The 26,470-nt window shown below is 34.2% G+C and overlaps 2 protein-coding genes across 2 annotated transcripts; both read right to left on the bottom strand.

Annotated features, from left to right (window-relative positions):
- Positions 1–893: 893 nt before the first annotated feature.
- Positions 894–2,072, bottom strand: LOC130589554 (uncharacterized). Its single transcript, XM_057390839.1, has one exon. It carries the CDS (start codon positions 2,070–2,072, stop codon positions 894–896), a length of 1,179 nt encoding a protein of 392 aa, XP_057246822.1.
- Positions 2,073–18,580: 16,508 nt separating this feature from the next.
- LOC104899597 (hypothetical protein) lies at positions 18,581–20,045 on the bottom strand. The gene has a single exon (XM_010686811.4). The coding sequence runs from the start codon at positions 19,803–19,805 to the stop codon at positions 18,798–18,800; it is 1,008 nt and encodes a 335-aa protein (XP_010685113.2). The 5' UTR covers positions 19,806–20,045; the 3' UTR covers positions 18,581–18,797.
- Between the last annotated feature and the right edge of the window lie 6,425 nt (positions 20,046–26,470).

Genomic DNA, 26,470 nt, shown 5'->3' with positions numbered 1-26,470 from the left:
CCGGACCTTATTCCGAATACACACTTCTTTGGATTCAGCTTCATCTGGTGTCGTCGGAGTGTTGCAAAGGTTTCCTCAAGGTCCGTCACATGCTTTTCTTCAGTTACACTTTTGACGATGCTATCGTCCACATATACCTCCACATTCTGGCCTTTCTGATGCTCGAAGATTTTGTCCACCAAATTCTGGTAAGTGGCACCGGCGTTCTTGAGCCCAAAAGGCATGGCTTTGTAGGCATAGACCCCTGCATCCGTGATGAAAGCTGCTTTGTTTCTGTTGGACTTTAGCAGGCTAATTTGGTGGTAGCCGGAGAAGGCATCCATGAAGTTAGCAAGGCATGGCCGCTAGTAGAATCTACCAGCTGGTCAATTCTGGGTAAAGGATAACAGTCCTTTGGGCAGACTTTGTTGAGGTCGGTGAAATCCACACACATCCGTCATGACCCATTGGCTTTTTTCACCATGACCACATTTGCCAACCACTCAGGGTAGTCACAGGGCTCTATAAAGTCTGCTGCCAGCAGCTTGTCCACTTCCTCTTTTATGGCTGCATTTTTCTCGACGCTAAAGTTTCTCTTCTTTTGCTTAACTGGCCTGACATCTTCGTTAACATTGAGCCAGTGCACCATGAAGTTCGGGTCAATGCCCGGCATCTCGTCTGCTGAGAATGCGAAGATGTCCGCATGCCCTCTTAGCAGCGTTATCAAGTTGATTTTGACTTCCTCAGCCAAATCTGCTCCAATTTTGACCGTTCTTTCCGGCCTGTCCATCTCTAAACTGACTTCTTCTGTTTCTCCTTCCGGGCTAGGTCTCGGCTGATCTGCCGGCCTTCCCTCGAAGTTTCCATGATAAATCCTTCTTGGCTTTATTCTCTAGCCTTCTTCTTTTTCTCTCTCATGGCGGCGTTTCCGCGGGTCGTTTGTGATCGGAGTGTTTGAGTGCAGTTAGATAACAAGCCCTCGTTGACTCTTGATTTCCCCAGAGCTTCTCGGGGTTACCGTCATTGGAGGTGTAAACCATGGTAAGGTGGTAGGTGGAAACCACAGCTTGAGCGTCATGGATCAGCGGTCTGCCGATAATGGCGTTGTACGCCGCCGGGACGTCAACGACGAGAAATTCCACTATGAGGTCCCTGGAATGACGCCCCTCTCCCAACTTTACTACCAACTTTATGGTTCCTTCTGGGACGACAGATGCCCCTGTGAAACCGATAACCGGGTAAGATACCGATTTTAGGCATGCCTTATCGAAGCCCATTTTCTCGAATGTTTCTTTGTAGAGGATGTTAGCAGAGCTTCCCCCATCTACTAGCACGCGATGAACCATTGCAGTTGATATCTGCAGAGATATTACCAAAGGATCGTCATGGGGATATACGATCCCTTTGGCGTCTTCTGAGGTAAAAGCCACGGACGGCATTGGGGGAGGTGCCGGCCATGTTCTGGTATTGTTATAGTTCACCTGGTGACGAACCTCCTTCAGACTAGCTTTAGCTCCGTGGATGCTACCACCCCTTGTTGGTCCTCCACTTATGACATGGATCTCAGTGATCCTGTCCTTTATCGGCCTCCCGCTGCTATTCTCATCTTCCCTAGGGGGAGATTTGCGGTCGACCTTTGCTTGGTACTGGGTAAAGTAACCTCTCCTGATGAGGTCTTCAATCCCGTCCTTAAGGTCTTTGTAGTCGTCTGTTTTGTGGCCGTAATCGTTGTGGAATTCACACCACTTAGACTTATCTCTGCCCTTGTAATACATCTTCCTGGGCCTTTGCCACTTATCGTCTTTACTATGCAACTCGAATATCCGAGCTCGGGATATCGTTAGTGGTGTATAATTATGATATTTGTCCGGTCGGCCCTCAAATCCTTTTTTCACAGAGTTGTTCTCCTCCCTCCTGCCAGAGGTGTCGGACTTTCTATCCTTCCGGTACTTGTCGTCCCGGCGCTCCTTTTCTTTATCCTTTTCCTTATCCTTCTCTACTGCTGCCGACCTTTTAGCATTAGCCGCATTGTCGAATTCCTCTCCTCTAATGAAGTCGTTCCCCTTTCCTAAAACCTCAGTTAGGCACGTCATTTTCTTTCGGCCTAGGTAACTTCGAAAGGGGGTCCCTTCTCTCAACCTCGTCATGAGGGCCAGGACCGCTACCTCTTGCTGCAGCGTAGGCATGGTGACAGCTTCAGCGTTGAAACGCCCTACATAGTCCCTCAAACTTTATGTCTCACCTTGCTTGATGGACATCAGCTCGCCGGTTGTCTTCTCGCGGCGTTTATTACTTACGAAGTGCGTTACAAACATGGATGTGAGTTGGCGAAAGTCGAAGACGGTTGTCGGTGGTATACTCTTGAACCATGTTTGTCCCAGTCAAATCAAAGTAGAGGGGAACACCTTACACCATACTGAGTCGGTATCGGTGTACAGCAGCATATGTCCTTCATAGGCCGATATGTGATCCTCCAGATCAGTCTTGCCGTCATATTTACATGTCGGCATTTTTATCTTCTCCATGGGCTCTTGCAGAATAGCGGTGGAAAATGGCGAATTCCGCAACGATACCGGTGCTCTGTGCCGATATTCACTCCCCTTCCTTGGCTGGGAGGATTGCTGCTGGACCTCTGTATCCTGCGCTTCCTCCTCCTCTTCTTCTTCCTCATTCCCCATATGCTCTGTGGGGGTTTTGGAGTTGGCCACCTGATCCTGATCATGCCAGTCTCGTTCTCCCTGGCGGCCCGTCCACAGTGAGCGGAGCTTTCTCACTGGGCTGTGGGCTCTGCTCAGAGGTCGCTTAGCCGGGGGACCGGTCGGTGGGGTGCTGCTAGCCATTGCTTGGAATACCTCAGCAGCACTCTTGAGCTGTTCTGGGGTGAACATGTTCTGCAGAGTATGAAAGATGTCCTATTGGGGAGTCTTAGGGTTTTTCTACCTTTGTCAGTAGGTGGCCGGCTTTACCTTGCCACCGGCAGAGGAGTTGAGAATCCTGAGGGAGTTTTCTCAATGGGAAGATTGTTTTCATCAGTTTCTGGCATCCCAAATTGCTGATTAGGATCCATAAGGTTTTGTTTGCAAGAAATGGCTTAGACTACAAGGTATTGTTCGCCCCTCCTTCTAGCGCCAATTGTTCCGGTATGGGACAAGTTTTTAGGGTATGAACCGGTATGCCTCGTAGCCAGTTAAGTCGGTTCGAGTTCCTATAAGAAAGAACACGTAAACTAGCCTCGGGGGTTGATTCGAGGAACGCCCCTCCGATGCCTAAGTCAGTATTTAGTAAAGCCGGTAGCTCTCAAGTAGAATGTATTGGGATTCGTGAACGTACCTTATGACTCAGATCAACGGGATTATTTATAGGGACCCGAGTAAGCCCATATCTGGGTTGGGCCCGATATTTGCGCGAGATATCCCTAAGAATATTCCCTTAGGATATATTCTTATCTTGTATCAAAAGTATATCTTTTAGGCCCATAGGCGCTGGTGAGCAGGATTGGATCACATCCAAGCCCGTGGCCATAGGCCCGTAGAATGTCAGCCGTGATCAGATCGGCATGACTGTGTTATCGATTCGGCATAAAGTGCGTAGACCACATAGGTCTAATTAAATCGGTATGGAACTTAGTCAGCCCCCATACAGAGTATATGTTTTGTTTGCAATTTTTTTGTCTATTCGTAATTTTCAATTTATATTTAATACCTTATCTAATAAAAAATTATTATCATGAATGTTTTTTTTTATAAAAAACGGCCAACTATTTGACCATATTGTAACTAATATGTTCTTTCTAATTTCATAAAAGTAGAATTTTCGCAATCAAATCTAATCAACCAAATTTACACTAACAAACCAACATCCTTGCAATAACATTTTTCATGAGAAGTATATATGCATTATTGTACTAATTCCAACAATGCATGTCTACATATAAGGCCAAAAGAAAAATAGACAATCTCCCCCTATACAAAATCATGTTTCTCAATCTCTTTCTCGATCATTCACATATATAGAGAGAGTAAAGACACAGTGAAGAATATTTATGCAATAAGTGTTAAGGAAAAGGCATGTCTGCTGTCTAGATAGAGAAACGAAAGGGTGATGACTGATAAACAACTCCTTATTTTGGCCCTCTTCCGAATACAAAGCAGTAATGGGCCCTATGAGGAGAGAGAAAATAGGGTTATCTGCCCCAATCTCTTACCCAAAAATACATCCCCGAGCTTATCCATCCACCTGCCTACTTTTTGTGTTCTTTAAACTCTATCTGTGGTCCTCAATTATAGTACCTGACTTTCGTTTTTTTCTCCTTCCATCAATGAACAAGTGTTTGTAATACAATCTTTTCAAGAACATTACAATATATGAGATTTTTAAAATAAATGGTGAGACAAGTGCTTGTTTGATTACAATAGAAATGATATTCTCACATAAATTTATAATTTGTAAGAATTTGATTCTCTTATGAAATTCTTAGCCACTAGTCTAAGTGACAGTGCAACACATATTTAATGGGTAGACAACTCTACTAATAGAGTTTTAAAAAATATTAATTATGTAGAGTTGGATTCCATTACCATAACCCTCAACGAGTCTTTATTGGTGGGTAGAGAAAGTTTTTCCGACCAAGGGTAGGTAAATCAATTCCTACTATTTGTGGGAATTTTCAATTCCATGAATTTTCATTTTCCCCATTTTTCCTACTTTCTATCGACCACATAACTAACCGAACAGTGTTCCTAAGAAAGTTTGTGTGCCACGTGGCACTCTCTTCTAAAACACTAATGCAAATGTCTTATTTTCCAAGTCGAATCCTTAATTAAAAAATATGATGTTATGTGGTTACAAGGTATCAAATACTAAATATGACCTTTGAGTGAAATGAGAAGTGAAAGTTAACCATTAATTCAACATACCATTGATTAGTATTTCAAAAAAAATATCATAAGGTTTTATAATTATATCTCATTAAAAGATTTGTACAAGTAGTTAGATATCTAATCTTTTTATGATAATAGCAAGAGACAATTATAGACATAAACTCTTACTCTCATTTCTTGTAGAAAGTTAAGCTATTGCTTTCATCCCCAAACTTTTAAGTGTTTAATTTTCAACATATCATGCAATTATTTATCATGTCATTACGTTAATTTTTCCTCATTTAACAAAAAAGTTACGAAAAGTTATAACCTTGGGCATCGCCCGAGACACACACTAGTTTAATATCAACACGTGGATTGTGATCAAATCAAGATTTGAGGTTAGTAACTAACTACATCTAAACGGACATAACTACATATATCTACCATGTGGATAACCCACTCATAACACACCATTTAAAAATAACTAGTTATTAGGCCTGAGCTATGCCCTGGGTAAGAAAAATTTCATTTATTAATATAATACTTTATGATAATAACACTAAATACAACTTAGCCTAGTGGTTAAAACTTTAGTATATGTACTTGAGGTTTCGGGATCAAACCCTATAGTATCTAATTTCTTAATTTTTTATTGTACATGGATTACATGAACTAAAAATTCCTAAGGAGAGCGCCACGTGGCACAGTTTCTTGTTTTCGCACGCCTTTTAATATATTTGTATAGATAGATTGTTAATGCTATATATATCCACCGGGTGGGTAACCCACTCATGACACACCATTTAAAATAATTGTTAATATTCAGTTGGATTTCACCTTGCAGTAAATTCTATTAGTAGTGGGTGAAATACCCATTGGGTCAATTAAGTTTTATCTCATTTAAACAATCTATTTCATCCTTTTCAAAATAGTTGGACAACTTTGACCTTTTATACTATTTAGATAGCTCACATTGACTATATTTTTGTTTACCAATTTACAAGAATGAATTTCTCATGCAATATGTCGTCGGATTTGACTCAAACATCTTATATTTTTAAATATCAATTTTTCTTATAATTATTCGAAGATATTAATGAAGTAGTTAAAATTATAGGGTGACATGCGTGATCGTTGAAGTGGTACAACTATTTTGGAAAAAAAAAAATCTTAGAGAAGTATTTATAGTTTTACTTCGATTGAAAAGATAGTATCAAATTGTTACCTCTATTTCACAATGAAATGCATTAGTATTAGTACATTAGTATTGAAAACTTAGCAGGACGGATTTTCTTTTGTTGTTGTTGATGTTGCTCTATAGTCTATCCTCTATAATCAACTTTAGTTAAACATATCCCGAAAAATAAGCTTAGATTAGTTAATATAAATTCATATAAATTTTGAATGGTTGAGATAAGCTCCAATAAATTCAATTACAAGTACAACATATTTAGACAAGTTTGATTAACGCAAAGTTATTGTGTGTCTTCACCTGATTTTCAATTACTTTATTAACGAAGAATTAATCAAGTTATGGAACTAACTTAACTTGCAAAGTTGCATGACTTTAATATTTTTTGGATTGTTAGAAATTGTGTTTGTTGTGAATTGAATTCTGTAATCCTAAATGGCTCTAAAGTTAAGTATATCTGAACTTTTCCCTCAAATAAGTAATAATAAAGTTTAAAAAGCCAATATTAGCTGATCAGAAGTCAGAACACGTCCAAATTGCATTGAATAAATTGATGGGTGGGAGGGAAAAAATTTCTTTACATCAGCACTTATTTGCGGAGGGTCACCCTAATTTTACCAGATATCACCATATATTTCAAAAAAAAAATCCTTTCTTACCCCTTATCCTTGCATTTTCTCTTACAATCTCTCTCATATATTTGGTGTATTACTTGATGGTGTATGAGGTGGTTCAAGAGAAACGGCAATTAATCTCTTAGGGGACAATTGGTTCATATAGGGGAGTTTGGTTCACATAGTGGTATGTGTTTGGAATCAGAAATGAAATCAAGGTGGTATAGGATTGAAACTTGATACCTAATACCATGTGTTTGGTGTTATTTGGGAATGAAATTTTTTCATATTTAATACTCAAGGTATTGGTATGCCAAACCCACCTTTCCCCCTTGGATTTCTAAACCCAATACCTTATGGGTTTGAGGTATGGATTTTAAATCTATCAAATTATTAAAAAAAACACTAGGTATGGGTTTTGTTTATTCTAAACCCATACCTCATACCAAAATCAAATGAACCAAACACTCACATAGTGTTATGGGTTTAGAATCAGGAATGAAATCAATGTGGTATGGATTTGGAACTTGATACCTAATACCATGTGTTTGGTTTTATTTAGGAATAAATTTTTTTCTTCTATTTAATACCTAGAAGTATTGGTATATATGAGTCAAACCCACCTCCCCCTTGGGTTTCTATTTTAAATCTATCTAATTATTAAACAAATATTAGGTATGGGTTTTTTTCATTCTAAACTCATACCTTATACCAGAATCATATGAACCAAACACTCCATTTCATCTCCTCTTCCATCTCATCGGCCTCTAAAAATAAGGGGACTCTTTTTTCCAAACACTAGGCATGAGCATTCGTAATAAGGGGACTCTTTTTTCCGTATCTCTTGATCTCTCTCTTCTCCCATCTCATCGCCCTCTAAAAATAAGAGATATCTACTACATATTCAAACATATACACTATCTCTTTTATGTTATCTCTTAATTGGTGTTCCTTCATAAATATGCATGACAACATGAGTGATAACATATTCCTTCCTTAATTTGCAAAGTGTCCTACCTCTTACTAAGAGATATTGAGATAGGGTTTTATCTCTTGAAAATTCACACCTAACTCTTATTAAGAGTTTTTCCAATACACTATTAATAGTTGGTAGTTAAAAATTTCTTTCTCCTAAGAATCTCCCATTACTCATTCCCTTAGTTAAGCCTTCCAGCACTAGTAGAAAAAGGACGATTTGCGTCGACCCACTTGCGTCGCATGAAAGGAAAAACGACGCAAAAATATAATTTGCGTCGCATGTTATTAAGAGTGTGACACAAAACATCCTTGCATAAACACCAGGTTGGGGGTATATGCGTCGTACACTATCGATGTGCGACGCACATAGCTCATGTGCGTCGGATACCGAAGCCTATGCGACGCACATCGTTAAGCCATATCTGCGTTGCACTTTACTAAAGTGCGTTGCAAAAGGCTAATCTGCGTCGGACCCCTTGGCCCATCCGACGCAGATCAACCCAAAAGTCCCCTTGCGTGCGCCTCTTAAACACGTCTCTCAAGTCTCACCCTCAAACCCTAAAAACTGAAATATCCAAATTCTCTCTCTCTCTCTCTCTCTCCAGCCTCATTCTCTCTCCCTCTCGCGTCTCTCTCTTACCCTCAAACTCTCTCCCTCTCTCTCTCTCCGGCGAACATCGCCTCTCACTCTCAAACCCTCTCTCAGATCTGGTGAAATGAAGAACAACGAATTCGAAACCAAATATCAATAAAATCAGATCAGAAAATCTAGAAATTTCTAGATTGAGAAGAAATAATCTAAGAACAGAGAAAAAAAAACGTACTCGTTCACCAACAAAAGCGCCAGCGATGACGAAGGTGACATAGATGGAGTTTCGGCGCATAACAACGCGGTACATCCCCGCCCATAGCCCTCCACCGGATCTTCTTGCAGCTGCTTCCATGGCGGTTATTTTCTCTCTCTTCTTCTCTAAATGTTTTAGGGTTGAAGAAAATCTCCCTAATATGATATTATGATGGGTAACTCTGAGATTAGGTAAATTTTTTTGAATTAATAATGTAATTTTTTGAGAAAGATATGTCATTTTTTTGGTTATTAGAAAGTATCTCAAACACTCTCAAGAGAACGTCGGTTTTGATTTTGATTTCGTTCTTCCCAGATCTGCTGAGTGAATATTTTTTGGCTTTTATTTGGGTTTTTTTTACAGATTTCGTTGATTTTGATTTCATTCTTTCATCTCGCTCCCTCTTTTTTTGTTTTGATTTTGATTTCAATTTTTTTTTGTCTTAATTTGGGTTTTTTTTACAGATTTTGTATATCTTATTATTCTGGGTTTTTTTTTTAATTTTTTTGTCTTAATTTGGGTTCCCAGATCTTGCATTGATACTTTGATGTGCTGAAGTACCTGAAACTAAAATGAAGGAGAATTCTTCATCAAATGCCGAAGCTGATGACGTGAGGGATCAAATATAGAGATGTTTGATTATTTAATTTTAATTTAAGCAAATATGTATACAATTTGTAATTGTAGCAATAAATGGAACGAATATAATTGTTTGTATACAATTTGATTTTCTGTAATTTTATCTAATTGATTTTCTGTAATTTATGTATTCTGTTTTATGTAATTATCTCTCTTTCTTTATTTTCTGTAATTTATTAATACAAATCTACGATTTTTTTTTGTGAAGAAACCAAAATCTTGATAGCATTTGCAACAGCCTCATTCTTAGTTCATAAAATTATTTTTTTTCCTCAAAAAAAGATTTAAAAAAAATGCAATTTGCGTCGCACGTAGTCCAAGGTGCGACGCAAATCACTCATCTGCGTCGCACCCTAGGCGATGTGCGACGCACATTACCCTCTGAAGCTCTGTGTTGGGCTGGGGAGAGTCATATGCGTCGCACCGTATACAACGTGCGATGCAAATTGCTAATTAATTTGTGTCGTATTCGCATACGACGCATATCATTTTTAGGTCATCTGCGTCGAGACCTATGCCGTCGGACCCAAGTCCGACGCAAATAGGTGTCCAGGGTCCGACGCAAATTGACCTTTTTGTACTAGTGCAGCAACAAAATTAAATTTGATATAATATGAGATAGGTTTGTGGCCTTGATTTAGACTTTCGAACCAGATCGCTAATTCCGTGCAGGGTTTAATTATTCTTTTAAGCATGTAGTTCTTCATTTTGGGTATAATGTACTTCCTCCGTCTTTAATAGATTGTTCATTATTTTTGGACACACATATTAATAACATTAATTATTAAAGAGTAAGGTAGTGTGGGTTTTGAGGTAGATAAAGTAAACTTAAGAAAAAAGAATTGAGGAAGAGAGAGAGAGTAATATTAGTGAAGGACCTCATATTATATAACACAAAGAGTGAGTGTGACAGAGATAAAATTAGTGAAGGGACCTATATGGCTATATCACATGGATTGAGTGGTTTGGGTGCAGATTTGAAGTAGACTATCTATTTAAGATAACGAGATCACATTAGTTTATGAAATTGACCAAAATAAAATACTGGATAAGTATTTATTTGGAGATGAAGAGAGTGTCATTGTGAGATTCTGAGAGATTATTAGCTATTCTCTTCCAATTTAGTGATAATATCTTAATCCTAGACAGCTTGCTAGTTTAGCCATGTTGATAAAATATATTATCAGGTTGATCTTGGTCTTTTCTCAATCCATTAAATAGCTAACAAAACTAATTCCAATGCTTGTTTCCTAATAAGTATTCGACCCCTATTTGCCCTAATCGTCAGCACTACTTCCTTCATTTTTTTATTTGCAATATTGAAATACTCCCTCCGTTTCCTAAAGATCTTGCCTCTTTCCGTTTAAGGGTGTTTCCAAAATATCTTCCCTCTTTTGTTTTATTCCTTATTTGGCAAAACAAATTTTCCTATTTACCCTGTCATGTCACTATCATATGGTCCACCATTACATTATTAATTCAATTTTACTCCCTTTCTCTCTCCTACTTTAATCCCTTTTTATTTGTTTATTTATCTTAACATCTTTCTCTCTCCTACTTTACTCACACCATGCCCCACACAACTTGATTTTCCTTGGTATCTGTAGGAACAGTAAGTGGGAAGATCTTTAGGAAACGGAGGGAGTATGACACAAGAATTTAGAAAAAGAGATGGATAGAAAAAGATTTTAAAAAATCTCATATGCTATGAAGAGAATTATAAAATATATTGTCGAAAATGTCAAATTACAAGTAATATGCAACTTTTTAAAATGGAAAATATTACAAGTGACTAAATGAAAAAAGTATTAATTATCAGGCCCAAGTTGGAGAGAAATATCTTTTATGTGTAGAACTGCCTTTCAGGTTTTAGCATGCAATAAACAAGCTGTTTTCTTAATATGTATTCGATTACTCAAATCAGATATACATATACGCAATATTGACAATAAGTCAACAAAACACAATCCACCAAACATCTCAAAGATCAGAGTTGCCCAGTTAGTTTCTTAGATAGCCAGCAAAATCACATTTCAAATATGCAATTTCATTCTCAACATTTATGATTGCATATTAAACCACTAGAAATGTAATATGTACCTGTGCCCTTTTGAGATCGGGGTTTTCATAGAATAATGAAGACCAGGAATTGGGGTTAGTTTAATTTGTAAACTTTCTCATCTTCCTTAATAAAGTTTATGTTTCATATTTCAAGCATTTGGATAGTTAGGGAGGCTATGTCTGAAAGGAGCCTGGAGGATTTCTTCTTACCTACATGAAAAAATAATGAAGATTAATTAAAAAATAATTTATAAAATGTATATTCAATCATTTCAATTGCATATTATTTTACTTTTATTATAAAATTGTCACTTGATTCGCAAATTTGACATATTGTCGAGATTAACCTAAAATCTCTCCTAAATTTTATTTCTGCGTGTAATTAATCGTTCACAAATTTGTTAAGTGACAATGATATAGTAACCCTAAGGGTTAGCAATCATTATGTGAGATACAAAAGAAAATATAATAAATGTGTCAGTTGTAGGGATATTTTCTCTCCCAAAATATGTAATTCATTATTGTTTTCTCTCTGTTTCTCTCACGAGAGTTGCCGACCCGTAGGAGCAGTTAAACATTTTCCCCTAAAAATGCTACTTCCTTTGTTCCGAACTAAATGTAACAATTCCACTTTTTCACTATTCACACTTTTCACTTTGACTAAGATTTGTGATTTATACATAATGAAAAACATAGTCAAGTGGGATCTTGTTCGATTCATCTCGTGACGCACTTTCATAAAATGTAATTTTTATAATTTTTACTTATATGTAACTATAGATATTTGTGGTCAAAATAATGTTTCGGCATGCGTAAAAGTGGATTTGTTGCATTTAATTCGGAATGGAGGAAGTATAGAAAATAGATAAATAATTACTATCTTAATATCTATGTCTCACAATACTCTTTACACTTTCCTTTTTCATTAGTCCCATAATACTCTGCTTTACACTTTTATTTTTAGATATGATCCACTATTATTTTAATCATTGTACTATTTAACTATTGGCCCACACTCTCTTTCTTCCAAATAAAATAATATCACTCTTATTACCTACCTCTTCTAACCATGACGCACATTCTCACCCCTTAAAATAAAATAGTACTATTTTTACTAACTACTAACTTCTATCATATCTTTTCAATAAAGCTAGTTATTATGCTCGGACAAGGAAAATTTTCATTTATTAAAATTATAATTCAAGATGATAACACTAAATATTATTTGGTTTAGTGGTTAAGACTTTAGTGTATGTTTTTGAGGTCCCGAGATCAAACCTTACACTATGCAATTTCTAATTTTTTTTTATTGTTGTGGATCACTTGGAGTAAAACTCTCTTAGGGAGAGCGCCACGTGACACCGTTTCTGGCTTAGGCACGCCTTTTAATATATTAGTATAGATAACAATTGATAACTAAACGATAATTTATCATCGAAAACTATACGTGCCTTAATTAGTATCAAGAGTATTATGGAATGGAGGGAGTATTCAATTGTTATCTTAAATTTATTTGGTGGCATTGATTATAACTTTTATGTAACATGATTATGCACAAACCTTGGGACAGGGCGGTGTCAGGATTGATTAGCATGATTTGATACTCTAATCCCATATCTTTCTTTAATTAAAAAAAGAGGGTTAAGTACATAATAATGACCTTTAAAAAAGCTAAAGGCCAGCGAAAGATTGACACATGGGCAATGTGTTTCTTCGATGCAAAATAAAAAGATTATCCAACAAATCTTTTATATCCTTTACTTGTACTACAGCTAGTCAGCTACTACTATTCAACGGCTAAGATTGTATGTTTGAGAGCTACAAGTCATCATCCCTCGTGACTTTGCCTTGATCGATAGTTTCCACTCAGCTTCGTGTTTCTTCAGCGCCGAGTACACGGTTCATTCTCCGCATCACAATCCACATTTCTCCATCATCGTAGAAAACAATTACATCCTATCTTTTACTTTTCTAAATAATTCTAGATGTTTTTATAATTAATTTAATGCACTGGACTAAGGCTATGTTCAGTTCACCTTATTTTTACTTATTTCAGATCTAATCAGATCAGATCAGATCAGAAAAAATAAGTTCAGATCAGATCAGATCAGATCAGACCAGATCAGATCAGATCAGTTCAGATCATATCATACTTATATTTAAAAACTCATTATTATTAAATATCTTTCACTACATATTAATAAAAATTATAATAATTGAATATTAATAAAGTACTCATTGAGACGAATCAAACAAGACCCCACATGACTATATTTTTTCTTATATATTGAGAAAAATCTAAAAAATTATCTCTAATTATGAATAGTGTCAAGATTCGAAGTGAGAAAGATAAAAAAAATACAAAGGGAGTATTATTATTTACTAGTACATTTGTTCAAAAGAATTATTATTGTTGTTGTTATTGTACTTATTAATTATTAATATTGGTAATTATTATTAATCTTGTTGTTACCATTATACATGTCATTGTTATTATTATATTAAGTTATTTTGTTGTTATTAAATAATAGAAAATTAAAAGCCATGTGTTAAGAACATAAGATTGACGCAAAAATAAGAAATATATAAAATATGATATCTTAAATTCATGACAACGAAACTACTAAGTTCGGATTACATTTCAAAATAAGCTAAGTGTGAGATACAAATTATAATTTTAGATTCGGTATACCTATTCCTACCGAATTCCAAATCTCTCTAGCTATTTGAAGTTGCACGATATTTTATTTATTTTTTGCTCAAGTCATAGTTGTTTGTATATCTTATTTTATTTTATATGGAAAAAAAGAGTTGAATTTGCCGACTTCTCAAGTGTGAAACTTTTTTTTAAGGGAAAGTGTGAAACATTGTATAAGTGCTCTTATAATATAATGACTTGAGTTATATAATTATTTTAAGTAATAATAATAATTATGATTATAATAATTATTGTTGTTCTTATAATAATGATAATAATAATTATTATTATTATTAATAAAAGTTGTGTAAAAGTTGTAATATAAATAAAATGATAATAATAGTTATACTATAAAGAAGATCTTATAATGTGTTGCATAATAATGATTTACAAAGTAATAATATAATAGTAATAATATATTTTATAAAAGATAAGATCTTGTAAATCAGATCAGTTCAGATCAGATCAGATCAGAAAAAATAAGTTCAGATCAGATCAGATCAGAAAAAATAAGTTCAGATCAGATCAGATCAGATAAGTTCAGATCAGAAAATTTCAGGTGAACTAAACATAGCCTAATATTCGTCTACAATATCCTAATTCCTAATTAATATTCTACACTTATAAAAGCAAATTACGCATATATAAGCAGGATTTCAAAATTAGTAATTACATATGAGTACCTTTTATATTGTTAAATTTATGTACTTTATCCGTAATAGAAATAATGTAATAATTGGGTGTTATTGGTAAGGTATGAAATCTCTATTATATAAGTAAATGGGGGAGCTATGATTCCCCAATGAAATGTATTTTTTATCCTTAACTAAATATATATACTTAATTGGATATTCAGATTTTGTACAATTATATCCTTTTTTGATTTAAAGATGGGTCATAAATTAAAAAAACTAATATGAACCCGGTGCACACTAATTAGTGTGCACCCGATCCATATCACGTGAGTTTATGATAGTGTATATTGATATGATATAGTGTATGTTAAAATGATATAGTGTATGTTAAAATGATATAGTGTATATTAAAATGATATAGTGTATATATGTTAAAATGATATAGTGTATGTTGAAATGATATAGTGTATATTAAAATGATATAGTGTATGTTATAATGTATGCTAAAGTGATATATTGTATGTTAAAGTGATATAGTGTATGTTATAATGATATAGTGTGTGTTAACACTAGTGAAAAAATGAAGAAGGGCTGCGCTGAAAAAGGCCTGTAGGGCTGCGCTTTTTGACAGCAGTCCTTTCAATAGCTGCCCTTCACTTTTTAAGTAGGGCTTCGCTAGAAAAGCGCAGCCCTTAAGCTAGAAGGGCTGCGCTAGTTAGGAAAAAGCGCAGCCCTTCCTACCAAAATAAAAAAATAATTTTTTTTTTTTTTTTGACATTTTTTACTCATAATCTCACATTTTCTGAAATTAAACAGAAGAGAAGAGAAACGAAACGAAAATACTAAACCCAAAACAAAAAAAAAGAATGAAATGAAAATGAAAAAAAGGAACAAAAACTAATATACAAAGAGAAATATACAAGAAGTATACAAGAACATTAATCAAAACAAAGATGAAAATACAAGAAATTTATACAAAGAGAAGTATACAAGAACATTAATCAAAATAAACAAAGAGAAGTATACAAGAACATTAATCAAAACAAAAGAAGTATACAAGAACATTAATCAAAATATATAAACAAAGAGAAGTATACAAGAACATTATAGATCTGAAAATACAAGAAATACCTCCAAACATTAACCTAATAATGTTTAAATACATAAAACAAAACCCTAATACATAACTTAAGGGAAAAAAGAAATTTCGGAAAAACTTAAAATGCCTATTTGGAGGCTTAAACGAACTCGGATGGCTTAAAAAGCCTAAACATCACAGCATAGTTGTGAGTTTGACTCGTTGGCTCGTTCCGTTTCCGAAAAGGTATCACAATAGGCAATCGGACTCCGTCGGCATGATTCGTGCAAATCATTTCAGCGTTTTTGTCGCAACATTTCTGGGAGTTTTTGAGAGGATTAGAGAGAAGGAGGAGAGGGAGGAGGGATGTGAGAGAAGGAGGAAAAGGAATAATGAGGGACGAGAGAGAAGAATGAGGGATATATTTGACGAATCCCGCTTAATATTTGAAGCCCGCGAACTTGAATTTTTCAAATTTTTTTAAGAAGGGTTGCGCTTTTCTTCAAAAGCGCAGCCCTACTTAGTCAGAAGGGCTGCGCCTTTTATAAAAGCGCAGCCCTTCACTCAGTAGGGCTGCGCTTTCAGAAAAAGCGCAGCCCTTCTGAAGTAAGAAGGGCTGCGCTTTTTCTGAAAGCGCAGCCCTACTGAGTGAAGGGCTGCGCTTTTATAAAAAAGCGCAGCCCTTCTGTTGTGTAGGGCTGCGCTTTTGTACAAAAGCGCAGCCCTTCCTCCGCAACCCTTCCTTTTTTTTCCTCTAATGTAAAGTGATATAGTGTGTGTTAAAGTGATATAGTGTGTGTTAAAATGATATAGTGTGTGTTAAAATGATATAGTGTATGTTACAATGATATAGTGTATGTTAAAGTGATATAGTGTATGTTAAAGTGATTTAGTGTGTGTTACAATGATATAGTGTATGTTACAATGATATAGTGTATGTTAAAGTGATATAGTGTATGTTAAAGTGATATAGTGTATGTTAAAGTGATATAGGGTGTGTTATGGTCACGTGCCTGGGCCTGGTCCACACTATTTTTAGTGTGAACCGGGTCCACGCAAGTCGGATTGGTCAAAAATTTCAATAATAAACTAAATAAGCATTAACAAAGTAACTTGACATAATGAGAAAAATTGGTTACTCAATAAAAAAAAATTACAAATTTAATTTGACTACAAAAATTTACATCTAAATTTATCTTAATTTCCAAACACTATATATATATTATAATAGTTTGTATAGCAATAATTATAAATCACACTTCTATAATTATATTTTGATGAAATTTATTAAGAATAGACCCAAACAATCGACGCACGCATCGCGTGTATAGAACACTAGTGTTCAATTATTGCATTCTTTATGTTATGACAGAGAAAGTATTTATTTATTAAAATTTTAACCAAAGATGCATTTACATTTATTAATGTATATATCAATTGTATCTATCTTTAGGGGATGATCTCCCACACATTTTATCCAATCAACTTTCCGTCCCCCTCTCTTATATTTTTCCCTCCCTCATACATTTTACTTTTGTTTGGATTACAGTGAGAAATAAAGTGCTATTATTAATAAAGAGCCTAGGTGATATTTCATAATGTATGAAGATATTAGTATAGTGATATAATATGTATGGATTCTATAGTACTCCCTCCGTTTCCTAAAGATTTTTCCTCTTTCCGTTTAAGTGTGTTTCTAAAATATCTTCTCTCTTTTACTTTATTTCTTATTTGGAAATAATTTTTCCCTTTTTACCCTTTTATATACCTATCATATGGTCCACCATTACATTATTAATTTAATTTTACTCTCTTTTTCTCACCTACTTTAACCCCTTTTTATTTGTTTATTTATTTTAACCCCTTTCTCTCTCCTACTTTACCCACCCCATACCCTACACAAATATATCATCCTTGGTATCTGTAAGAATAGTAACAAGGAAGATCTTTAGGAAACGGAGGTAGTACTTCTTAAATTTGTATTGGTACTTTAGTAGCTCTTAGATTCTTAATTAAATTTGTTTGATACTTACTGTGCCTTAATTTTAGCTAAGTAACATCAATCCATTGATCACTTTTTTTTTTTAGGGGATTTATTTGATCACTTAATTAATTTCTTACTAGAAGGTCATATGTTTAAGCTTTTATCTTGCTTCAAGTTAACATTTACAATTTATAAAATTAGAAGATAACAAAGAATAACACCTCGCTTTAGTCATCTGAGTTTGTTCTTTACCAAACAAGCGACACGTTGTACACAATCATTAATGAGAATCATTTTAACATCTTAAGTGGGGATGTTTAATTAATAAATATTTAGTAAAATATGTATTAAGTATAATTTCCATCCTTTTTTTTTCCCTTCGTTTCAAATTTGAGCTTGTAACATAGAGGATGTTCTTAGCCTAGCTTCCATCATCTGTTTTTTTTAGATACATCATATTAATTGAACCCACTTATTGATGCACATATTTGACTATCAATATTTTCAATTATATATTATTAAAAAAATAATATTTAAAAATATACATTAATATTAAAAATCATGGCATTTATCTTTATAAATAGTAATGTGAGATGGTCAAATTGATATCCAAATAGTATCAAAACAATATAATGTGTATGGTCTATTAATCACGCAGACGTGTGCAAAAATCAAATAAATACAATCTCTTGAAATTTGATAGACAATTAGACATGCCATGTATTTTGAACTTTTTTTTTAAAAAAAATTGGTAAATATAAATTTGACTGTTTTTTATTTGAACGTATATTTATAAATTATATTTAAGGATAGACTAAAGTGGAAACCACTAAAAATTGTTTTTCTTCTAAATTCTTATTCTCCCTTAAGTAGGGTTTTAGAAGTTATATTTTTTCATTATATTTTAATAAATAGTAACACTTAATTCATCATTTTAAATTTCATTATTTTGAGGCCAAATTTTTTGAATAAAATAATTAAAGTTATATTTTCTTCTTATGGTCCAACAACAAAATTTTAAAAAAATACATAAATATTTTTTAATAAGAAAAAGTACATAAATATCATTACCATAACTGGAGTTGCTATTAAAAAAGCCCGTACAATGGAGTGAGAATCCTAAGAACGAGACAAAATGATATTAATATATCCCCTCAAAATTTCCAGACATATTAGTATAAAAATTCCACTTAAAATCTGCCACCGTAAAATTTGAAAAAATTAACCAAAAATTATCTAGTCCTAGCAACCGGCGGATATACAAACCGGCCACTATCACCGGAAACATCAAACCCAACCGACCGACATTTCACAGCAAAATTCGACCCAACGGCCGAAGAAGAAACCGGCGGAGCCGCTAAACAATTGGTAGTTCTACGATACTTGCCAAGCCATTTAATTTGCATGTAACGATTCCTCCTCCATGGCGGCAAAGTAAGGCCGTTGATTTTCATCGATCTTCGCGCTTCATCACACATCAACCGTATCATCTTATTCAGATCTTCTACTTTACCGACAAAAACCCTAGGTAACGAGCTTCTCAATTTCTTATAATTCGACGTTTCTCTCGCGATTTCAAACTCACCAGAAAATTCCGCGTCGATTACGTATCTCGCCGTCGAATTTGAGCAGATAACGTCGATAAACTCGTAGTTTCCGGCAGTTAGGGTTCCGCCAGCAGAAGCGTCCCATTTTGTCTTGCAAATTCCGGCGTTGTACCCGATTTGACGAAGATACGCCATTAAATTCCGGTTAAATATGGATCTAGTTTTATCTCGGAAGAAAGAGAAAATCTCAATCGCTTTTGTTACGTGAGAGATAAGATGGTTGCGAAAGGGATCAGCATTGTTCCATATGATTGGAACAATAACGTCGCGGATCATCGCGGTAGGGTCGGAGTGGAGGAAATCTTCCGAGTCAGAATCGGACGAGTCGCGAGTTTCGATCTTATCAGAGGTGGTTGTAGTTGTAGTAGTAGTAGTGTTGGAAGGAGAATTACTACCACATTCTAGGAAGTTCTGGACAAGATGAGATAGGCATAAAGAGGTAGAGGTGGAGGATGTGGATGAAGAAGAGATTGAATGCGACGAGGACGACGACGAAACAATATCAGTTTCGGCATCGTGCTCGCTACCACTGCTGCTAGTACTGCCGATTGAGCTGAATATTCTAGCTCGAACCTCCTCGTTGTTGAAAGGATCCGTCACTCTTTTATTGCATCTTCTCACATTCACGGCCATTTTTGGTATGCTGGTAGTTTAGTTTGTAGAGATGGGAAATGGGAAATGAAGAGAGATGGAGTTTGGTGTAGGGGGGTATATAAAGGAGATGGGAATGGGAGAGTTGAAATAGCAGGGATTTAAAGAAGGAATATTCTGCATAAAAAAAGAAAAGAAAGAGTGACTCTTGGGATAAAACAAAGGAGAGAAGGGGTTTATGCTTTATCCGGTATTAGTTTTGGGGTGGTATTTTGTAATTATAATTTTCTTTGAAGATATGGGGGGGAAGTCGAAGTGGATATCCTTTTAAAGATAATAGAGGGATTAGAGATTAAAGCATATGCGAAGGAAGAGACTAGATAGGTTGATGAGGTGGATGATGTCTGAAGAGAGATTAGATTATTTTGAGGCGTTATGCGGGTTAGGGAGATGTGTTGCATATTATGGGTATGGTTTGACACGTGCATTTCATGTGCCTCTCTATAAAAATAAAAATAAAAATAAAAATAAAAATAAAAATAGAAATAAAAATAAAAATAAAAATGATTCATTACTTGAAATTTTACAACATGGTGGTTGATAAGATTATATACTTCATAAAGAGCTCTCTATTTCAAAAATAAATTTAACAGTTATTATGATATGTAATTTTTAGAAATATACTGTTATGGTGAGAACCGTGAGAACTACTTAAAATGTGCAAAAACTTCCTAAAATGAGGAGAAAAAAAAAGTAACAAATGAGCAAAAACATAAAATGAGTAGAAAACATTAAGTTATCAAAAACTTAAAATGGACAAAAATGTAAAAGAAGAAAAACGTAAAATGAACATAAAAAAGTTAAATTAGAAAAAAAAGTAAAATGAGCAAAACGTAAAATGAGAAAAACGTTGATAAATGAGCACAAAATTGTTAAATGAGCAAAACCATAAAATAAGTGAAACAAAAAATGAGCAAAAATGTTATGAAATGATCAAAATTTTCGTAAAATGAGGAAAAATGAGTGGTTCTCACGGTTCTCACCATAAGGGTGGTTCTCATATGAACTTAAACCTATACATATATATATATATATATATATATTATATTATATATTATATATATATATATATATAATTTATATATATATATATATATATATATATATATATATATCAAATGTTATACTATAGTATTAATAAAAATTAGATGAGAAAAGAGCCGGTAAAATTAAACGACAACAAGAAGTGAACAATTGTACATATTTTATTTTTTTCATTGTTATCAATGGAAAACCTTGGTATCAAGTACATGAAGGATTGAACGATACAAATTGAGCGCATTTGGATAGAAGCGGGATCCTTAATGAGCGTAATTGAGCTGCTCAAATATTTACTTCTAATTTAAACAAATTTCTAATTTAATCACCTAAAGATAAAAGGTTCCAACGTATAATTTGTCTTTGTCAAAGAAATGCTACTCCTTCCGTCCCAAAATATAGTTCTCATTTCCCTTTTTTCACGGTAATTTATGCAAGTAGAATATAAGAGGGATAGTAAAGATTTTTGTTTATTTAAATAAATGTTGTATGGGAAAAGATGAATTTAGGAGAGAGAGTGGAGAATAATTGGTGAAAGAGCATTAATTGTAACATTTTGATTGAATAAATAAAGGAAAAACAAAATTCAAGAAGCAAATAAATGATGGGACACAGTTTTTCTAGACAAATTACGAAAAAATGTGGAACTAAATATGGAAATGGGAACTATATTTTGGGACACCCAAAATGGATTGGAGATGGGAACTATATTTTGAAACGGAGGGAGTAGTTGTTTAGGTAAACCACCATTTAGTTGAATCTAACAAGAGAACATATCAACAAATCGCATACTACTATCACTGTTCCGTACAACAAAGTGTCAATCGACATTTGTAAGTGTAAGTCCTAGGGGTGCTTATCGCACGAGTCGAGCGCTAACTATATTAGGCTCGACTCATCTCATTTATCTTTTCGTTCGTCTCGTGAGCTCAACGAGCCTGATAAGTGAAGCTCGGCTCGAGCTCCATTTTGGACAAATTAGAAATAAACCAACACAACATTAAACTAAAAAAAATTATATTCAATCATTGTAAACAATTGTTGACATATTTGGTAGAATTATAGACTAAATTCAAAAAGTAACATGAATAAACATATTTTAATTTATATTTACATGCTGACCAAATAAATTACTGATAAATATACATAAAATAATCCATAAACTCGTTCTAAAATGATACAAAAAGAAAAGACATGAATTGTTCAATGTAAAAATTGAATAAAAGGATAAGTATAATAACTTTTTAAAAGTGTTTTAAGTTATAATAATTTTTTATATGCATATTTTTAAAAAATAGATTTTTAATTATAAATGTCAAACTATGGTGCGACGCCAAAGCCCTCGACGCAAATGACTCAGAAACGATCTGCGTCGTATGCGAAACGACGCAGATTAGTTAGCTATTTGCGTCGCACGTTGTATACGGTGCGACGCAGATGGCTACCCAGGCCCAACAACACCAAGCTCAAAGGCTAATGTGCGTCGCACATCGCTTAGGGTGCGACGCAGATGAGTGATTTGCGTCGCACCTAGGGCTACGTGCGACGCAAATTGCGGTTTTTTAATAAATTTTTTTTTTTAATTAAAAAAACTTGAAATGGCACAACAACAAAACTTGAAATGGTACAACAACAGAGATACAGAAATACTGTTGTGCTTCATACAACAAAAAAAGACGGAGGACAATTCAAATCATTCAAACAATGTACTGTACCAATAATGATGAATCTGTAATACAATATACTCGATGATGCAAACGTCTCAAAAATCATATCAAAAATAAAAAATTCAGATCTAACATACAACAAAAAAACAAAATTAAAAAACTAAACCTACAAAAAACCAGATCTAACAAACAGAAATTTCACTAAATATATTTAAAAAAAATTACAAATCGCGAAATGGAACGAACAAATTCGCCAAAAACCAGATCTCGTTCTTCTCAAATCTCGTTCTTCAATCTCGTTCTTCAAATCTCTTTCTTCAAATCGCTAAGAAACCAGATCTAACAGAAAGAAATCTCGTTCTTCAAATTTTAAAAACAAACATAAATATGACAAAACAAAGAAATTCAGAATAAAATTTAAACTAAAAAATACCTGAGAAAATAAGAATCGATGTCGTTGGTGGTGTTTGCAGGCGGTGTTCGACGGACTGAGAGACGTGCAACGAAGAGAGAGACATAAATATGACGGAGATTTCGTTCGTTGAGACGTGCAACGAAAGAGAAGAGACGGACTGAGAGACGCGGTGTTCGACGGAGCTTTGGATTTTGCAACGAAGAGAGAGAGACGGAGGCGCTGATAGACGTGCAAACGATGATAGGCGGTGATAGGCGGTGTTCGACGGAGATTTCGTTCGTTGAGACGTGTAACGAAGAGAGAGAGAGACGGACTGAGAGACGCTGTGTTTGAGGAGAGAGAGAGAGAAAGAGGTGCTGAGAATTGAGAGGGAGGCTAGGGTTTCTGAAGACTCCTTAATATGCGTGTGACTAAGTGAGGCTAGGATTTCTGAAGACTCCTTAATATGCGTCGCACCTTAGTGAGGTGCGTTGCCAATTGGGTATTTTGCAACGCACCTAAAAAACGTGCGACGCACATAGTTTGAATTTTTTTTTTAATATAGAGACTATTTGCGTCGCATGAGTCAGGGTATCCGACGCATATTTGGCTTTTGCAACGCATGTAAAGCAGGTGCGACGCAAATGGGCCATGTTGTGCGTCGCACTCCTCCCACATGCGATGCAAATCCCACCTGTGCGTCGTTTCCGTGTCTGTGCGACGCAAATCAGGGGACACAAATCGTTCTTTTTCTAGTAGTGTCAATCGACATTTGTAAGTGTAAGTCCTAGGGGCGCACGAGTCGAGCACTAACTATATTAGGCTCGACTCATCTCATTTATCTTTTCGTTCGTCTCGTGAGCTCCACGAGCCTGATAAGTGAAGCTCGGCTCGAGCTCCATTTTGGACAAATTAGAAATAAACCAACACAACATTAAACTAAAAAAATTATATTCAATCATTGTAAACAATTGTTGACATATTTGGTAGAACTATAGACTAAATTCAAAAGTAACATGAAATAAACATATTTAATTTATATTTACATGCTGACCAAATAAATTACTTAAATATACATAAAATAATCCATAAACTCGTTCTAAAATGATACAAAAAGAAAAGACATGAATTGTTCAATGTAAAAATTGAATAAAAGGATAAGTATAATAACTTTTTAAAAGTGTTTTAAGTTATAATAATTTTTTATATGCATATTTTTAAAAAATAGATTTTTAATTATAAATGTCAAAGAGTTAACACCATTAGTAATTCGATTATGTTTAATGACAACATTACAAGTTTTAGGATTATCCGCGATAGAGGTCAAAACATCATGATTATTTGAGAAAATACCTATATATCAAGTTCATCTGGAATACTTTTCGAAAAAAAACTAATCATTTACATCAAAGGCTAAATTCAAATTAATGAGAAAAAGAGCCTCCATTTCATTAATGAATAAAATTTTAATTTAATACTTTCAGATTTTTTTTTTTCACAAACTATCAAGAGAGTTTCCCCTTAAAAAAAAAATCTATCATAAATTTTCATTTTTTATATTGTATTTTTTGGACTTTGGAACACCTATAGGCTACATGAGTATATTCTAATCGACCGATATGCCTAGATAGTAGCTAATGAACTAGATTAGCTGTTAACGAGGGGAGAAAATTTGGGGTTTAAAAGGGGAGGTTGGTGCAAGGTGCAACTTGGTGGGTCTGCCTCTTCAAAGTTCAAAAGAGTGAAGGGCGATAACGATTGCCGATTGGTCCGTGAAAGAGCTATTGAGTACTATAGAGTTCACCCGTAGGGCGTCCTGTGTAGGCTATTATCCACTTGGGCCTAGTTTGTCTTGTCTTTACAATTAAGACAGGTGGCAAATTCATAACAGTCAATTGTGCAGATTTGTGTGGAAGAATTATCCAGATGCAGAATTGCTTGTCAGTCATAAATCAATAACCCTAGTCCCTAGCCTTGGAATTATTCTTTCAAAAGATAAAAAATACGAGTAACATTTGAATATGAAAATGAAAATGAAAATTTACCGTTTCGAAGGATTGAAATCATAGGCCCAAACCAGATAATTTTCCAAGGTTTTCCAAATGTTGGAGTTTAAAAAGTTTCGTTTTGTCTCTATAATTTTAATATTGTTGTTCTGTATTGAAATATTGGTGAGTCTTCTTTTAAAGATTTCTTATCTATATTATTATCTAAAGTAGGAGACAAAAGCTGACGTGGCAAGCTCACATTAACCGAGTAATTCTAGAGTTCCTCACAATTAAACTCTCAATGAGAGTGTCCACGTGGCAGTGCAGAATATTTTGGCCGAAAATTATATGAAAAATGCAAAGGAATTCGGAAATTGATTGATTCATTTTTTAAATTAGGCAATTAAAATCATGATCTCATAAGAGATTTCCGGAAATCAAGGATATTCCAAACATATAGTATTGTGATTGAGAGTTATATATGGGTACAATTTCGTAATTCAAAATTCAAATTACCATTAGTGTTGGCCGAATTTTTTTTTTTGCCATATTGGTTTATTTCAAATATTTTCTAATCAACTAAATACGGGAAGTAATTTAAATTATCAATCAATCTTAATTATTGCCTCGATTAATGGTAATTGTCAATCAATTAGTTAATTTAAATTGAAACTTTTCGAAATTATATTACTAATCAATCAATCAATAGTTATTCTGATTGTCAATCAACCATAATTACTAGATAACGTATTTTCAAAAAAAAAAAAAAAAACGGTAGATTTTTAGTATAAATAGTGTCGTTTTCTCTTCAAACATCCCACTCAATTTCGGACTTTCAATTTGCATATTGATGTCAACTTCTTCCCCTACTTCTACATCAATATTAGTTCTCCTCCAAATATAATAGAAACGAAAATCCATCAAAAAAATGGCCCGCTAAAGTTGAATATTCGAATTTCTTAGATGTTGAATCTATGGTTTTAACACTCTTCCGTGGAGGCCATCTTTATTTCCACAATGTGTCCAGTATGTTTACATATGATTTTAATAAAAGCAATGAAGTTTGGGCTTATGTTGAAGACGTTTGGACAACAATACATGGTTATCGTCCATATTTTGATTATTCGAATATGATGTTATATGATCTACAATGCATTCCATCAAGAACTTACAAGATTGATGATGACTATTTTGAAGATTGTGATTTAAACAACATGGAATGTTGTGCGTTAACAACATGTATTAGTTGATTATCTATCAATTGATTAAAACGTAGTAATTAAAGTTTGATTGTAATTGTCATTACCATTTTAATAATCGATAACATTATTTAATTTCTTTTGGTTCATTTTTTTTTTAGTACGTTGTCGTAATAAGATGATTTACATATCTTTATGCGCTTTCTTTATGTACTTATTTATTTTGTTGTCATGTCATTATCAAATTATTAAGTACTTTGTCTAATGTATTGATTTTGATGATTCATTATTCAAATACTTTGACCTATATAAAGTCCCCACCATCTTTTCAATCAAAACAATGACCTACTAAATTTAATGC

Source organism: Beta vulgaris, chromosome 7, assembly GCF_026745355.1.
Source record: "Beta vulgaris subsp. vulgaris cultivar EL10 chromosome 7, EL10.2, whole genome shotgun sequence".
In the NCBI taxonomy this organism is placed as follows: Eukaryota; Viridiplantae; Streptophyta; class Magnoliopsida; order Caryophyllales; family Amaranthaceae; genus Beta; species Beta vulgaris.
This window is presented reverse-complemented; position numbering and strand designations above follow the sequence as displayed.